The following is an 18,848-nucleotide window of genomic DNA, read 5'->3' as shown; positions in this document are numbered from 1 at the left end:
TCTTAAATAAAGATATTTTCAATTTTTGAATTGTGATTTTGTGGTCGACCGCAACTAAAATTAGTAAAATATCATACAACGAAAATTTTAACGCTCAAAAATATATTTTAAGTTGCCCCCAATATGTGAAAATAAATGGCAGAATGACGTCATTGACGTAAAAGATAAGAGCTCGATTTTCGAATTTCAAATATTTTTATATTATTATTTTTGAACGAGCAAATTTGGAACACTTTAAATGTTGTCAACGTCTTTTTTTCGATCTATCGTAGTTGCCAAGTATTGTTTTTATTTAATATATTACAAAATAAAACGGGTCTCATATTTATGTTTTGTAATTTGTTTTTTAAAAACTATGTATACATTTAAAAACAGATAAAATTCATATATTCAACATCGGAACTTTTAACAGTCATTTTATTGATCTTCGACTTTTTTAATCTGTTTTAATTTTGACTCTACTCTGTGACTCTATTCGCTGTGTAGAGTTATAGTTGTAGAGACGAAGTAAGAACAGATTCTCTCGATTCACAGATTTATATTATATATATATATATATATATATATATATATATATATATATATATATATGTACATTTTCTTTCAGATAAAGTCTAAATTAAAATTATATAATCAAGTGATATCGCAGAATGCAAAACAAGAATTCTTATCATTTCAATATCATCTATTAATCAGCTCTCATACGTTCTGAAATAGACTATATAAAACTATTACTATACGAAGTATGATTAAACAATACGATGACTAATTTTACTGTGCACAAATTATTTAGTTTACCTCAATTTTAAATTAATTTCCTTCAAAATACTCTCCTTGGCTAGCGATACACTTATCCCAGCGTTGATTCTACGATTGGAAGGAACTCCTGAAATGCCTCTTTCATAAAGCCTTTCAGTTGTACTATCGTAGGTCTTTCAATGTCGAGAATTGTGTCGAAATGGTTTCCTTTTGACACTGTTTTTATTTTTAGAGGAACCAGAAATTGAATGCTGTTAAATGCGAAGAGTAAGGTAGGTGTGGATAGATAGTCATAATTTTTTTCCAAAGACACGTAGATTAGTAGCGAGGTATGGCACGGTGCATTTTCATGTTAGAAGAGGAAATCGTTGCTCCATTTTCCGGTTCACTTCCTCCATATGTCTTCTCGTAAACTTTGTAGAAAGCTCTCGATTAATCGTCTATTCGGCTGAACCATTTTTCATGATCTTTGCATATATTTTTTCATTTTTCACGCTTCATTCACGCTTTTGATTACTCATACCAATTATAAACAGACTTTCAAAGTAACCACAATATAACCGTACATAAATTTTGCTTCTTTGGAATCTTGTTACAAATCAAAATAAAATTTTTTGGTATGAAATACTGGTACAGTTATACTGTGATGTAATATACCTATCCTATGCTTGATAGACGCCTGGTTTACGCTGCTGGTATCCAGCGGCTTCCTGAGATCTTAACTATGTCGACGGTCCATCTAGTAGGTGACCACCCACCACCCACGAAGCATTTAACCGCAATGTCCGTGAATTGCACGTTGTCGTTATAGCTAGGAATATATTCTAGTAATGTTTAAATAAAAACGCAACATCATATATACACCTAGACTAATTGGACAACACTTTTGTTATTAAAAGACATTTACAAAATTTCAAATAAAGAAGGAACAACATTATTATCTCATGTATATCTCACAGAAAATTTAACTTAAGATTTAACGTCAATAAAAAAAAGAAACGTATCAAATCTTGAAGTGTAATAAAATAGAAAACTTAATATACAATATGTTTTATTGACAATTGAACGACGACAGACATGCATTGACGATATGAAGTTTTAGTAAAATAAATGCAACTTTTATATATCATAATATATATTTCTACATATATATAAACCATTACAACCAGTATATGTATTTTGTTACGAATGTTCTATATTCATATGATATTTCTCACTGAAAATACTATTTAACATCACGCGGTGTAAATACAGCTGTATATGGCTTTGGTCCTGAAATCAATCCAATAACAGGTTCACCAGATGGAAGGACATCCTCGATGCAGTCGATTTGAAACTTTTGCAGGATGCCGACAAATACGATAAATATAAATGATTTTGCTAACGCATCCCCTGGACATTTCCTTCGTCCTGCGAACAAGTTTAAACAAATTCAATAATGAAATAAATAGAAGTTTATTTTAAATATAAACTTGAAAGAATAAGTGTTGGGTAAATCGAATGTAAAACCATATTTCCACACACGTAATATAAAGAAAACAGAAATCGTGTAAAACTAAGCAACAACAAATTGAATTAGCAATTCGCACACCTCAAAAAACGAGAAAGGCACCAATTGTATCGTTTTGAATTCGCCGTCGGCAAAATTTTAAATGCATTTGTGTGAGATTTTCGTTGTTTTTTTTTTGCACGAAACTGGAAAGGCATTGTAATTAAAAACAAAACGAAATAGAAAACTTTGTGAAGAATATTAAATGAAACGCCTTTGTCTTTGAAATTTACTATTCGTTAATTTTATTTTGATATTTATATTCTTCGTAAGTTTCATTGTTGTATTGCTTTTTTAAGGCCCTTATTATAGCGTACCTTTCCCTTCATTCGTCACAATATATATCTTACTACTCTTTCATTTAACAATTCTATCTATTTTTCTCCTCCACACTGATTACCTTTCGTCCATCCTCAATCACTGCACATATGTCTTTTTACAATTTGCAATACCTCAGATTATATATTTCTAATTTTCTCTTACATTTATATCACAATTCTTTTATTAAATCACAGTAACTTTGTATTAATTGCACGGCAGCAAGCTATATTCAGAATTAACTTATATAAACAATAAATAAAATATACATACAGAAAATCGCAAAAGGCTAAGCATTATTTGTTTTAAATTATTTTTATTTAACTTATTCGCTTTAGCCAATTCTATGTATCAATTTTTTTAATTATCCCATGCAAAGATATAACAGGTAGCGCAAAAGTAATGTCATAATATAAAATTGCTTTATTTTTTACAAATGACAGCATATATCACTGTGTTACCACATTTATGATGTAAGTATAAAGAGAATTAATTATCAATAAACAATCGTGTATATCTATATAAAATACACGTTCATATAATCGCGATAGCAGATTTTTTTGAATTGTATTGTGCAATTCAATTATATACAAATGGAAATTCTATTTATATACGGACTCATCATGATATTTCTAAAATCTTGAAGGTATGAACTACTTCTCGAATGTACTTTTCATAAATCTAAAGTTAACGAGAGATTAACAAACGGTTAACTACATAGGTTTTTACGAAAGTATATTTTCACCAATGTTCGTCAGGATATCTATGTAACTACTTGGTTCCGAGACTTGAAAATTGATATAAATATTTCTGTCGCATTATAGAGGTCATCCAATAATTTTTTCAAAATTTAAACCGTAAGAGGCATTAGTAAGAACAGGACCAATATTTAGCCACTTCCGCACATGCAGTGGTTGTCGTGCAATAAAGTGCACCGCCATCCAGCCCGCTGATAAATGCGTATGCGGCAAACAATGCGAATCACACGGCCGCCACCACCAAATTACTCAACACGTTTTTTACCCCTCCACGGGGCATCTTAAGGAGTAATGTTACACCGATTAGTGCCAAACACAGAGTCATTCATAAAAGAAAGATATTCATAAAAAAACACTTGTTTTAATTGTTACAGCTCTATAGTTATAAAATATGCCCACAATAATATTTTTGCAGGTTAAAATTACCAAGAATTGATTTTATGGAGTAACATCACATAGCAAAGCGGGCCGTGCGGAATGGCTTTGGCAGATCTAGGACACATTTATACTTATTACTATATATATATATATATATATGCAACACGCTTAAAACATTTAATAAAATTTTATTTATTTAGGCATTATATATATCAGCTGCGCAATATAACCTATTTCCGCAATCAAAAACAGTTAAAAGTATATCTTTAATTAATTAAAATAAAAAAACGATAAAAGTTTAATTTCGCAAATGATAAATATAATTCGCTTTATAAACATACGCTGTGAACTGTATTAATAAATAAAAGGTTTATTATCTCGATCGATGTACGACTTATTTATTTATACTTTTTACGGTTTGAATAACGTCAAAATTAATGTCTTATTGCAAAGGTGGGCGGTATTTTTTTTACTTAATCTTCTTTATTTTTAGCCGATGGACTCCCACTGCAAAAGATGTGCCTCACCCGTGGGCCCACTACCATGATAGGTCCTGCGCTGTCCACACCCGGCAACTTATCGCGAACTTACCTAAGTCGTCGGTCCTCCTAGAAAGCCTTACCACTCCGCCTCTACCGACTTGTGATCATCACATATAAACCTTCCGCCTACTGATGATGATGATAGATGAACAATAATTTGAAAATCTCCAATGATCTTAGTTCTTCTGATCTTTTCACATTTGATTCGATCTCACAACGAAATTTCAAGCATAGCCCTATCTATTTCTCTCTGACTTCAAACCTTTCTATTAGGCCCGTCGTTGGTTTTCAAACAATGCGATATTTATGACGAGAAAATGTTTCGGAGCTTCCTGAACGCTGCCTATTCGAGTTAAACTTACCATAATAATAAATACTATTTATTTACATTAATACTCTTTGTCAATTGTAAAACAAAACGGTTAAATATCTCGCAAAGCATTAAAACATTTTAACACGTTCACTGCGGGCCAAATTTTGAAGAACTTTCAGCTGGTGCGGTTGAGGTCGAATCAGCCTCAAGCTGAACTTCCTAGTAGTGCGGTTGAGGCCTTTTCTGCCTCATGTTCATCAATATTTTTTTATAATATTGAATCAATGCTTCGCAGACATAAAGAAAGCTATATTTGTCTTTGTCATACCTCATACGGTTGAGTGTTAACAGCCGCCGCACTAGAGAGAAAACACGAGTTTTACGCGCCGCACCAGTGCAAAGTCTACCATGAGGCTGAATCGACCTCAAGCCGCAGTGAACGTGTTAAAATCGAATTCTATCGTTCGATATTTAAATTTATATGTTAAAAATTACTTACCAAGACCAAATGGGTAAACATTCTCTACATCTTTGAGTGCCCCACTTTCGTCTATAAATCTCTCCGGTTTAAATTCATTTGGCTCGTCCCATAATTGTGGATCACTGTACAGATCACCTACTGCGATAAGTACAGTCGTGTCCTTCGGTATAAAATAACCGCCAATCGTTGTATCTTCTAAAGCGCGCCGCGGACCCGCCAGTGGTACAACTGTATAATATCGATGTATCTCTTGTAGGAATGCAGTTGTATAAACAAGTCTAATAACAAAAAAAAAATTACATTCTATACACACACAGATATATTCGTCATCATTTAGTTTAAGTAATTACGCAAACTGCTTCAAAAGCCTCGATGGGTAACACAGTTAAATTAAAATTTAATTAAAATCATACATAGCCTCTTTATGCGAACTAGTTCGAAAAAAAGACAGACTTATGTTCAGCATTGAACGTTTTAAGTCAAAGATGATAATGATAGACCAGAACAAAATTGTTCACAGAAGTTGATGAAAAAGGTTCGTCGTTTCAGCCCATACATGCCCACTGCAATATGCCTTCTCCAAAGATATCTACAGGATCCCAATGTGTTAATATAATACGAAGAACACGCAAAATACGGAGAGTAGGAACCTTCGGAAACTTATTTGTTTGCTATGGCAAACCTATATAATTAATTAACAAAGTGTAAATCATATATGTTTATATATATATATATATATATATGTGTGTGTGTGTGTGTGTGTGTGTGTGTGTGTGTAAATATATAATATATTATTAATTATACTCGTATAATAAAGCAAAATAAACCCAATAAACTAAATGTATTACCTGTTGTTATTAGTTGAGGATAGACGACGTAAGTAAGGCGAGGTATGGAAGGAATACAAAGATGTAATGAAATGCAACTGTAGTAATAATGACAAAGAGGTAAATAAAATAAAAACTGGTAACTGTGATAAACAGTGATAATATATAATAAATTATCATAATATAAAATTGTAGAATGAAAGAAGAGGAAAGATAGATGATACGAACGACGATAGAAGAGTACAGAAATAAAAGAAAAAGAAAGTGAAAATTTTTTTAAAGAATGTCAAACCCTGTCCTATAACAAATAGGGAGTAAGTAAGAAAAGGACCAATATTTAGCCACTTCCGCACATGCAGTGGTAGTCGCGCAACAAATGCACCGCCCGCCAGTCCGCTGACAAATGCGTATGCGGCAAACAACGCGAATCACACATCCGCCACCGCCAAATTACTCAACACGTGTTTCACCCCTCCACGGGGCATCTTCAGGAGTTATGTTACACCGATTAGTGACTCTGTGTTTGACACTTAGGATGGACTTCCGCGAGGTAACGCCTGATTCCATTAAATTGCTTTTACTCCAGTGAAAACGTCTCCGCTTTCCTTTTTTTTCTTTTCAGCCGAAAGAAGACCAAAGTTCATCCAAAGATGGCCAAAATGGTCGATCTTATGCTGCCTATGTCTTAGATCCGCGTAGTAGACACCCCATGGCGCCACAACTAGCGTTTCGACCCTAACGGTCGTCAACTGCATGGTTGATGTATACCTCCAACTGCCCCTTTTCGAGCAATTCTTGAAAGTAACTCTACGACTCCGTTTATACTACGGATCTCTTCATTCAGAATGAGATTCAAATCAGAATTCGATCTTACAGCCAAACTTCGAATATAACTCATAGATCAGGATGTCATCACTTGAACACGTTGAGGACCTTCATCTTCAGACACAACGGTATTTGGGACGAAGTGTTTTGAAGCTTCCCGAACGCTGCCCATTTGAGTTGAACACAAAGAGAGATCTCTTTCTCAAAGAGTGATCTCTTTCTCAAAGAGTGATCTCTTTCTCAAAGAGTGATCTCTTTCTCAAAGAGTGTTCTCTTTCCCAAAGAGTGATCTCTTTCTCTAAGTTGGATATACCGAACTGGGTGGTTTGTCCCAGATATATATAGTCATCTAAAACTTCGAACGTAACACCTTCGATAACTACTTAAGTAGGCACGACATAGACATTAGACATCAACTTTGCCTTGACCATATCTATTTCAAAGCCTATTTATTCGAAGGCTCTATTGAGATCATAGAACATTGTACCTGGGTCTTTCATGGTCTCAGCCATAAATTAATTGTTAGCTGTATATTCACCATTTGTAGCTTTGGCTTTTTAATTTGATTTTAGATTTTTTTAATTTAACTCGTGTAGCTTTGTTCTTGTGAACACAAGTAACCTTTAATATGTCCTATGTGGGTAATACATGAATAATTATTAAATTAATCAAGCAGATGGTGTACAGTACCTGGCGATAAATATTGCACATCGACATTTGGAAAGAGAAAATCGGGTAATTTCGGCTTCGTAGAGCGTTATCTCTGTCGCACGAAATACAACGACAGACAAAGTTAATGCTCTACGAAGCCGAAATTGGCCAATTGTCTTTTTCCAAAAGTCGATGTGCCATACTTATCGCCGGGTACTATATAAAATTTAAAACGAATACATGAATAAAATAAGCAAAATAATGCCGATTATAATGTTTATTCTATCACAAAAAGGGTGACGGTAAATAATTCTTTAGCAATAAAAACCTCTCTGATCATAATTGTAAATTAAAAATATCTCTCTCTCCGTCATACTAAAAATTTGTAAACATATTATAAAAGTGTAAAGTTTATTTAACGTAATAAAGAAATTGTTCAACATCCATTGCATCGTATTGTAGTATAAGCTTGCGTTAACATCGACTTTCAACCGAAAATATATCCGTGTAAATAAAAATATACGAGAGAGTACTTGAAATTGCATTATTCATCCTACAATTCGCGGAATAAAATTAGTTTTTCGTATTCTTGTCCGCAACGTCGACCGAATCATGGCACTTTCGGACAGTTGCAAACACAATACATTTATATGTACATTTAATGTCTTAGTACATAAACTTTTAGATATATTAATTGTATAATATATTATTTGTACGTGATTGTACTTTGTTAGTTACTAGTAGAATAAATACTCTATTTTCCTGAAAGGAAAATCCTCCCAGACAGGGTATATATATATACTACTTTATAGGATGATCTGTTTTTATCAGTCGTCTTTTTATTTCGTTTGTATTCGTCTTGAAATTTGAATCATCGTCTTAACGCCGATGACAATCTCTTTTATAATACATATATATATATATATATATATATATATATATATATATATATATATATATATATATATATATATATACATATATATATATATATATATAAAATAAATAGATAACACTGTAATATTTTGAGCAATGATGTATATATCCAAAAAAAATAAGTGGTATTTAAATGTAATACAAAAAGGTTAATTAAAAAATATATGAAAACCTTTTGATATAATTACTAAAGCGCAATGTAATTTTTACATTATTTTATAGCTCCGAAATGGTAGCGGTTAACAAAAAATATCCCAACTTGAACTGGCAGTGGGCATATCTTGCCCACTGCCAGTTCATATCTCGAAGAAGAGAATGCCGCTGGTGCCTTTAGTTATTGTGGCTTGTGGAGACCACGAAGAGTGAACACAACTCTGGATATGTCCAGCATTGGACGTCCTATTGCTTAATTTATGACGATCATGACAGAAACAAAAATCTTATGAAAATCGTCGTTTCATCAATGTTTACATCAGATCTAATTTTCATATGATATATATTAGGGGTGTGCAACCTTTTTATTTGGGACTAAAATTTAAATTTAAATTTTTTTGTCGAGCTATATATAATGTAACACTTATTAATAATTTACAAAAATTTATATTTTTATAAACACGAAAATACCTTAAAATTTTATATGAAAAATTTCTCACCGTTTTTTTGATGCAAGCGTATATATACATACGCGGCTTTCTAACCGTGCATCACCCAGTTTTGATCGGTGATTATTATTAAATAATGTTTCCAGCTTAGTATGTACTACATTTTGTTGCACCGTTTTATTATAATTAATTTTGTAACAATCTATTGATGAAAGAAAATCGTTATTTTAAATTCAATTTTACAAATGCTTGGCGGGTCGCATATACATGTTTTACGGCCCGCGTGTTGCTCAACCCTGATCTACAATAGATAGATCGATGACTTAGTCAAGATCCCGGGAATCATAATACCTGTCTTCGCAACGATCTTTGGGATTGCACAATATGTAATTAATAGGAATAAAACATAGTTAAACATAAAATATTGTAAGTCTTATTATATATTTAATTTTATTAAAATAGATTTATTTAAATTAAAATAAAAAATGTAAAATTGATGAACACGAGAAAAATGAATAAACTAAATAAAGCTGTGATACTGCAATAGAAAATACAACTGAATTGTTGGAGGATGGATGAAAGGAATGGAATGATTGAGGAAGGAAGATGGAATTATGGAATGATAGAAGAAAGAAAAAAAGATATTGTGAACTATGGAAGACGAGGACGAAAATAATAAATTCATGTGAAAACATTGTTAAGAAATAAAAACCCTGAAAACAAAATAGGTGTGGAAGGAGAGGTTCCAATAGAGGAGGCCTTTAAAAAAAACGATCTTTGGGTAAATCCTAGCAGTGCGTCAATCACGTGATGTATTGTTGATGATATGTTTTTAATATTAATATAAAAAACCACCTGGAATTATCGGACCACGACGGCGTTTCACCTTGCAATACTTGATTTATCTCATCATAAAGCTTCTGTTGAATATTTTTATTCCTCAATGCTGTTAATATACCGAATTCTATAACATTGCTAGTTGTCTGAAATCCGGCTATTATTATATCCAGGCATATAATCTTCAGTTGTTCCTCTGAAACATATATATTTTTTTTATTTATTTATCTTTATAAAGACAAATTATAATTTTAAATAGAAAATAACATGAGAAAGTGGCTTTATATTTACAGTAACAGAGTTGATAATGAATAAAAAAACCATTAAATATATAGTTTCACTATTCAAAATAAACTTTAACTATGGTAGTATAGTACTACATACAAAAACTAAAGTGAAATTGTTTATAAATTATAAATCATTTATTTATTCTTCCAAATCAATTTCACCCACTTTAAAGTAATCACCGTCAAAAAAAACGCAATTTTGTCAACACTTTTTCCAGTCGTTGAAACAGTTGGAATAGATTATTCCAGAAAAGCCTTCAAGAATTTGCTTCGATATGGTTTTCATCTCCACAATAGTGTCAAAACGGCTTCTCCGCATTGGTATTTTGGGTTTTCTAAATATCCAGATGTCGGTACGAGTCGAATTTTTGACGATTTTTTTTCCAAAAAATTGAGCGATTTTATACTTATCGAGAAATCGTTTCAAACACAAAACAAAATGGTTTGGGCTGAGATAAATGATATATTTGAAATGTTGAAAAACAGAAGGTAAATGTTATAGACAGTCTTACCACCTTATAAAAAAAATTAACTGCCTTCGTACTGCCCGTGAGTTTTAAATGACAATTACACCTTTCTTTTTGATCACAGTAAATTATAACATTAACCATGTAAATGTTTTAACAAATCAAGTTTCACATACGTGTGATCAGTTTATAAATCGATTAGGCTTTTAATAAATAAATTTTATTATTTTACTTTATAAATTTGCAATGAGTTAATAGCCCTAATGCTTCAGGAATAAAATTTTCAAAATAGAGTTCTAGGTATAGCGTTACCCATGTAAGTATAGATTAATAATTAAATATTACAATTGTGTATAATTTTCAAAAATATTCTACAAAGGCGGACTTTATTCTTTATATACGTTCTCTACCAATCAACCTAGCAATGCCGAGAAAAACAGTAGACAGGTGTGTAACTATTTAAGAAGAATGTAATTATTTTGATCTTCACGTTTTCCGCTATTTTGAGCCTTTCATACTTCTCTCGTCCTGGATACACAGGGATTTCACATACAACAATAATTTATTAACTAAATTTTATTATTTTCATACTATTCTTCCTTTCATATTATTAACATCCATTCATTCCTCTTCTGTTCTTCACAATTCCTTGCATTACATTACATCTTTGTATTTCTTCCATACCTCGCCTCACTTACGTCGTCTCTCCTCAACGAACTACAGGAAGTAAATTTTGTTTATTTAATTCATATTCATTTCTTTGCTTTATAAAAGAATTTGTACATTTTAAATTGTGTTCATTTACTATATGCATATAGTATTTTATATTATAGTGGTCGGTTAAAATTGACTTCATAAAAATGGTCAAGGTCACCGGTCAACTTGCTGGTAAACGGCGAGTTATTCTCAGCTCGGGTATTTACCTGCTCAGCAAGAGATATAAGCTAGATATATCCACTATTAGACTAGATTCCGTAACAGGAACTCTTAAGCAGACGATGGTTTGAAATGGTCTCGAATCATCGTGATAGCACCGTGAGGGTTTTGAGGGTAGCGTGAACCATACTCGCATACCCCGAGGCTGGCTATCTAAAATAGCATAGCGAGAGGGAAGACCGAATGGTGATCCCTGATCGGGAGATACCGCGATCCCCCGCATAGCGCAAAATGCGATCACCGGGGCGGTTTTAATGGGTAGGAATCCCACATGGACACCCACAGGACAGGGGGTCCTCCCCCCAGAGGCGGAACATCTTGAACGTCCGGAAGATTTCCCCCCAAAAACCAAAAAAAAAAGATCTTGTGATGGGATTGCTGGAAGATTTCCCCCCCCGAAATCAAAAAAAAATACCGTGATGGGTGAGAAGTGAGTGTACCAATAACTCTGGTACTATATCCTGGTAATTTTAGAGCAAACTTACCCGGCGTCCCGAGTGAAGATTGAATTATATGCACATTTTTGGTGACGGAAATGAATGTGCCTGGTGGTGGAGGCAAGACCTACCGTAAATAGATCTCTGTCTTCGGGCAGGTTTACTATATCCACTAGTATAATGGACCAGTTGAGAAATTTGGGGACTGTATTGTAAACAAATAAGGAGTAGGTTAGAGAGGGAATGTCTCCTATAATATACGAATGCACCTCCAAAGGTTGTATTTGTAATGGCTCCGAAGTGTCGTCAAGTCGTTCGGATTCGAGCACGTGACTTAGTATTAGAAGAATAAAAGTACTGGCCGAAATATACGTCAATATTTTTAACAATTTACTATTGTCTTTATTACAACTGTTATATAATTAGTTTCTATATGCAGTACAACTGTCTGCATTAGGCAAAAGCTTACCATTAGTGTGTAGTGAATCATACATTATAAAGATGCAGTCTCTGGCTTTGAACGTGCTACATGGGTCACCGGGTCATTGTACTTGTTTCTCTTTGCCAAATTGCTTATATGTATGCTCTTTGACTCTATACGTATCTTGATAAGTTATTTTTAGCTTAGCGTTCTCTCCTATAAACTTCCAGTTCGGTTTAATAAATAACATACAGGATGATTTATTATAGATTTAAATTTTAAATTTGTTAATTTAAAACTCATTTGTTATCTATCACTCTGTATACGATTAATCTTAAATATGTGACATTTAATGGAATCAGGCGTTACCTTGCGGAAGTCCATCATAAGTAAGAAAAGGACCAATATTTAGCCACTTCACATGCAGTGGTAGTCGTGCAACAAAGTGCACCGCCCGCCAGCCCGCTGATAAATGCGTATGCGGCAAACAATGCGAATCACACAACTGCCACCGCCAAATCACTCAACACGTGTTTCACCCCTCCACGGGACATCTTCAGGAGTTATGTTACACCGATTAGTGCCAAATACAGACTCTTAAATATTGGCTAAATTTTGGTCCTTTTATTATATATGTGAGATTGTTTATAGAATATGATAGGACAATCTCTTCTGTGTAAAAAGTCTGTGGAAACAGATAATAAACAGATATTTATTATAATTTAGTTGAAAGGTTTGATTCTTGGGATACATTCTAATATAAAAAGTTCTCGTGACAAGGTGTGCTTGATTGAATTCCTCCGAAACGGCTCAGCGGAGTTCCGTGAATCTTAGCGTGCATATCAGCCAGGGTGGAGAATCGGACAACATCTATTTTTCATTCCCTTAAATGTTAAGGGTGGTGGTCCACCCCTAATTTTTTTTATTTTTTTATGATACAGCATGTAAAAATACCTACAACCCTAAATTTTCACACCTTTACGATCATATATAGAACCCTTATTTTTTATTTGTTAATTAAAACTTTATTTTTGCAAAACATCGTTTGCGGGATCAGCAAGTATATAAATAGGATGGTCACTGCTCAAAAGCTTCTAGAGAATAGTCAGCAGAATTCTCTCCGTACCATAATAACACAGCGATCGCCATCCCGCCTGTGTAGTGTGGCGATTATAGTAACAACCGTAGATATATATAGCGGAGGAATATGCCTTGAAGTGGGCATATATCTCATAATAGTAACATAAAGATATAAAAAGCTATACGTAACATTTTTTATATATTAATTAATATGTTTTCGGACACACACAAGATTATTTGAATTACTTTTTATTACATAAATCTTTATCACTTATATTTCTTTGTTAATGTATTTCAATTGCAATTAATTTATTATAAATCCTATCTAATGAAACGATAATATATTAAAAAGCCTTTTTTAAAATTCGGTTTCTTTCATTACAACAAATAAACGCTAACTGCAAGGCATAAGGCTTTATAGGCGGGTTGGCAATCACAATATTTGGTAATATGGTACGAGACATAGACAGAGAGGACATTGCTGCCCATCATCAGGTAGCTCGATCGTAAATAGTGACAACCTTACGCAATTAAAGCAGAATTGTGAATTATATATAAGACTATATCGCTAAAATCAAACCCCCGACCTACCATAGCAAGTCACAGTCCTTACCACTAGACAACCTTTACTCAATCTTAAGTGCGTTTAAATAATTCATCACAAAAAGAAATGTAACTTTGTTTGTTGTTATATCTTTTTAAATCAGCATTATAAAACCGTATAAAGTCTTATTTTAGATAGACGGAAGTTCTATCAGATTGGAAACTTCTGGAATTACATGAAGTTGAACTTTTACTTACCAGTGTAACCTTCTTTCTTGGCTTCGACTTCTTCCAAAAATGAATACATGAAATCCGTTCCTTCTACCAATTTCTTTTTATGTCTCTCAATATTTTCCTGAAATATAATTTTTTATTTAATTAATAATGTGACACAGGTTAAAAATATATTACATTATTATGTTTTTAATAAAAATATACCGGACAAGTTATATATTTATATTTGAACACAAACTTTGTTCTATTGCATTACCCATAAATCAAGGTCGAACCAAAATCGTGAGACTGTGCAGATAGCTGCTAACTACAGATAATCAATCACAATCAATTACGCCGTATTTAAAAATGAATGTAAAATTGGATGAATTGATCATTTTGAATATATTTTTTTAACAAAAAATAAATTTCGTAAAATATTTTTTACGATCCTTACAATAATTTCATAGAAAGGAAATGAAAAAAATAAATTTAATCTTGATTAAAAAAATACATCAAGCGGCACAAAAATCCATCTGCTTTTTATAGCTTCACGTTGATTTTTAGAACAATATTCTACACGAATTACATTAGAACAATTGTTTAGTTAAAATATTTGAAAGTTATACACAAATAACGATTAAAAAGTAATTAAAAATGCGTGCTAATTAAAATAAAAATCAATCTAAGATGACACCAGCGAAGGTATATCCGTAAAGCAAAATGAAACAGGAAGTTGGCGCGCCTTAGAGAAATTCCGGCAATTTCCTGCGAAGCACAATTTTGCGACCCTGTCATATCTCATTGTTGATTCGTACCCGTGATATTGTTCGCTTATACTCTATGGACACACAAATAATAATGTATATATATCATAAATCAATTCTTGAAATGCATTAATATGTGAAGATTATTTTGTTTAAAAAAATACGTAATTAAAAATGATAAATAAATGTACGCCTTCCGTTCATGTTTATCTTGAAAAGGACAATGTTTTTCACAATTCGATAATTTTTGTCACTTTCATTTTTCTCTTCTTTTATTAACAAAAATGTAACCTAAATACAATTCATGTTATCTAATAGACGCCCATTGCAAGAATAAAGCCTTCCAAAAGATCGGCGCAATGACCAATCCTACGCTGCCTGTATTCAGTGGCCCAGGCTATGTTGTAAGTCCACCTGGAGGAGGACTAGAACCTGTCGGCATCAACGGCCGCACGAGCGATGAGCCCCGCCCACTTCTAATGAGCAATTCTTCGAGCTATATCGGTGATATCGATTCCTCTGCGGATGTTCTCATTTCTTTTTCGATCTCTCAACGTAACTATAGCCTGAGACCTTGAGCCTTATTATCAGGCCCTGATATGTTTAACAGTTAAGCAGTAAGTAAGAAAGCTATCTTATATAATTTTCAGTTTTCGAATTAATTATATAAAAATGAGGAGACATAGGTTTCATCGAATAATTAGTAATTACCTCAATGATTTGTGATAGCTGTTCGTTAAGTCTCTTTATAATTGCATAGCCGCTCCATTCTGGTAAAATGAATCGACACCAAGGTAATTGATTCAGGAAGCCGCCGGTAATGTTGAAAGCTTTCGATCTAGCTTTTAGTAACCCTAGCAAAAAGTTCACCTTTTCTTCACCTATCCGCTCACCTGAAATTTCATAGGATATTTGTAATTTTTCACACTTCAAATTTACAACAAGTGATATTGTAAATCAGACTTAGTCAATATCTCATGTAATGTCCTATTTGTGTAGCCATAACTTTGCGGTCGCCATTATCACCTTGGAGTCCATTAGCAGCATAAATAACGATCATGTAAGGACTTTCAATCGGTAAAAATCACCAATGGTAGCCGAGCGGTTGAGTACTAAGACTCACGGTTGTAGGTCGCGGGTTCGATTACGAATCTTATATAATTCACACCTTATGCATTACATATACATCATTGCCACTGCTCACAAACAAGCTTCTAGAGGTTGGGCAGCGTCCTCTGCGTACCATTGTAAAATTCAAGTTACTCGTAACTACAGGTTACTACCTGTAGTTACTCGTTGAAGGGAGGCGACGTAAGTGAGACGCGGTATGAAAGGAATACAAAGAATGAAATAGAATTCAAGAAATAGTGATATATATATATATATATACTACTTTATAGAATGATCTTTTTTTACCAGTCGTCTTTTTATTTCTTTTGTATTCGTCTTGAAATACCTTGACGCCGATAACAAGCTCTTTTCATACTAACCTAACTTTTAATTTTTTAAGTGCAGTAATAAAGGACTATATCATAACAAGGAATATATCAGAGGTTCGTTTAAGGTAGCTCCGATCCCCAGCAAATTACAGGAAAATAGATTGCGATGGTATGGCCACATTCAACGAAAACCAGATGACCACGCGGTAAAAACTGCCTTAAGCTTCCCAGAATTCCCAAGAGGAAAAGGGCGTCCAAAAGCTACGTGGTGGTCTAATATCGGAAAGGAACTGGAGACCCTTCAACTTGATGTAGAGACAACCCAGGATAGAGTGGCCTGGCGCAAATTGATAAGGAGACCCGACTCCAAATAAAAGGAAAAGGGAAGAAAGAAGAAGAATAAGAATAAAGGAGGATCCAATTATTTATTTAAGAGAGATACTAATCTGTATGATCATACATAATGTTTTAGGTTAAAATATTATGTTTTCATTTGAACACCCTTTAAAGTTGTTTCGTCATTATTGTCATCACTATCGTTTTTTCTAATATTGTTTTAACTACACTGTTTAGGTTATGTAGACTAAATTTGTTATGGAATCATATAATATCAGATGTTTTTTGAACTTTCATCAATTCAATTCAATCAATGAAGAGGCTTTTGTCTAGATGTGGACAGCCTACAGCTGAAATCGCTGATGTTAGAGGACTTGTTATATTATTCTATACTATTCCTGTATGTATGAAATAAGGCTTTTTTACCATTCTTTCCAAGCGGCCAATATAAATGATATAAAAGTTAAACATACGATATGTGAACCAATAAATATATATTACTATATATAATTCATAAAATATACGCACATGTTACATACGAAACTATATTTACACGTAGCAATCGCTTTCCGCATCGCTAATCCTAACAGATGTCCATAAATCTGTTCAATAAATCAATTCATAATTTACCACAAATTTTGCTTCATATGGTTTAATCGCAAACATGTTTCGAATTATTATATATTTATTTTTTTCGTTTTTCATACAATAAACCACCCGGGTTTGTATCTATGCTAATAAATAAGGAATATTTTTTATTTATTCATATATCTGCTATTGATCATTTATATTTATTACTTCTGTTCGTTATAAAAATTCCAGAAGATTCCTTTTAGATAGAATCTAGCATGAAATTGAGATTATAGCCTCTCTCCACAGTTTAATTTAATTAAATATACTACCAGTACAATAATGTAAATGCACCTATTTATTACAATATTAGAATTAATATAAACTGTACTGTGATTCGTTGTCAAGTGCAACCATATACAAAAATAATAATAAAATGCAGGAGGATGGTAATGGATGCAATAGGTAAAAATAAATAATGTTGCAAAATAGAATAGTGGGGAAACCTAGAATGTAGTGGTTGAGGATGAATGTATGGCTAATGGAATGAAATGAAATGGGAAAATTGTAGAATGAAAGAAATAGTACGACAGATAAGATGATATGAAAGAGAAGAATGATAATAATAAAAAATAAAAAAAAATAAATGAATAAATTAGTAGAATTAAAAAGTCTCTGTCCCACACGAGATAGGGGAACAAGAGGTCACCAACAGCGGGGACCGTATAAAAAAAACCATATACAAAGCATTTATTAACGTAACTAGTAACATCTGTTAGTTTAACAGTAGATTCCCTACGTCACACTTCAGCTGGTAGCTTTAAAAATAGATATTCCACAGGCTGCTTTACATTGACATATAAAGGCTATAAGCATTTCGATCGCATATGAGGAAAACATATAACAAACCTAGTCGAATTGTTTTATTACTGTGATAGTAACACAACATTTATTATATTGCAGGATCTGAAACCCTTCATCATTTTGCGTTAAGAGTAAAAGAAAATGTCGTGTAAGCACATAGAGAAGGATAGTAATAATAAAGCAGACCTGACAGACAAAGACGCGGACCTGAAGATCAAAAGACGACCTGAGTATGAAACATGCTCCGTTTCATTTTTCATGCGACAGCTTAGGTTAGAGTCACTCGACGAATGGAAGAGACAAACAATGCGGATATATTTTCCGAGCGCCATGCTAGTCAAATGTTCACGGAGCATGCAGAATTCGTTAAATACGTGGACAGGTTTAAACTCAAGGAAAGTCCCTCGTGCACCTGTAACCTTGGGGGGATCAGACCGTGGTGCACTCGAGGACCAACTGTACCACATTCCAGCTGTTCCATGCAAGGTAAAGATGAGATTGAGATGTGAAGCTGAAGGTAAAGATAGAAAGTAGCACTATTACCTCCATAATGAATAAAAATAAAACTAAATAAAAATTAAACAAAAGTTCATTATAAGGTTAAGTAACGAAAAAATTGTAAAATAACAAAATAATGATATAAATTTATAATTGTGAACTAAATAGTAGTAGTAAAAGGATGCGACATAGGAAAAGACGCGTTGTGTGTGAG

At 33.1% G+C, this 18,848-nt stretch overlaps 1 protein-coding gene across 1 annotated transcript in view; it reads right to left on the bottom strand.

Moving 5' to 3' along the window:
* Positions 1 to 1,965: 1,965 nt before the first annotated feature.
* LOC137933056 (probable cytochrome P450 305a1) overlaps positions 1,966 to 18,848 on the bottom strand; it is a 28,135-nt gene continuing 11,252 nt past the window's right edge. Inside the window, exons 3-7 of the mRNA XM_068776794.1 lie at positions 15,639 to 15,820; positions 14,206 to 14,302; positions 9,795 to 9,972; positions 5,117 to 5,376; positions 1,966 to 2,169 (exon numbers count right to left, since the gene is read on the bottom strand). Coding sequence (XP_068632895.1) covers positions 1,985 to 2,169; positions 5,117 to 5,376; positions 9,795 to 9,972; positions 14,206 to 14,302; positions 15,639 to 15,820 — 902 coding nt within the window. The 3' untranslated portion in view covers positions 1,966 to 1,984. The remainder of the gene's footprint in view (positions 2,170 to 5,116; positions 5,377 to 9,794; positions 9,973 to 14,205; positions 14,303 to 15,638; positions 15,821 to 18,848) is intronic.

This window comes from Battus philenor, unplaced genomic scaffold (assembly GCF_028537555.1).
Source record: "Battus philenor isolate CCGP_79_NKW_IND1 unplaced genomic scaffold, ilBatPhil1.0.hap1 SCAF_1, whole genome shotgun sequence".
Taxonomy (NCBI): Eukaryota; Metazoa; Arthropoda; class Insecta; order Lepidoptera; family Papilionidae; genus Battus; species Battus philenor.
The sequence above is the reverse complement of the archived record's forward strand: the minus strand, read 5'-3'. Positions and strand labels throughout refer to the sequence as shown.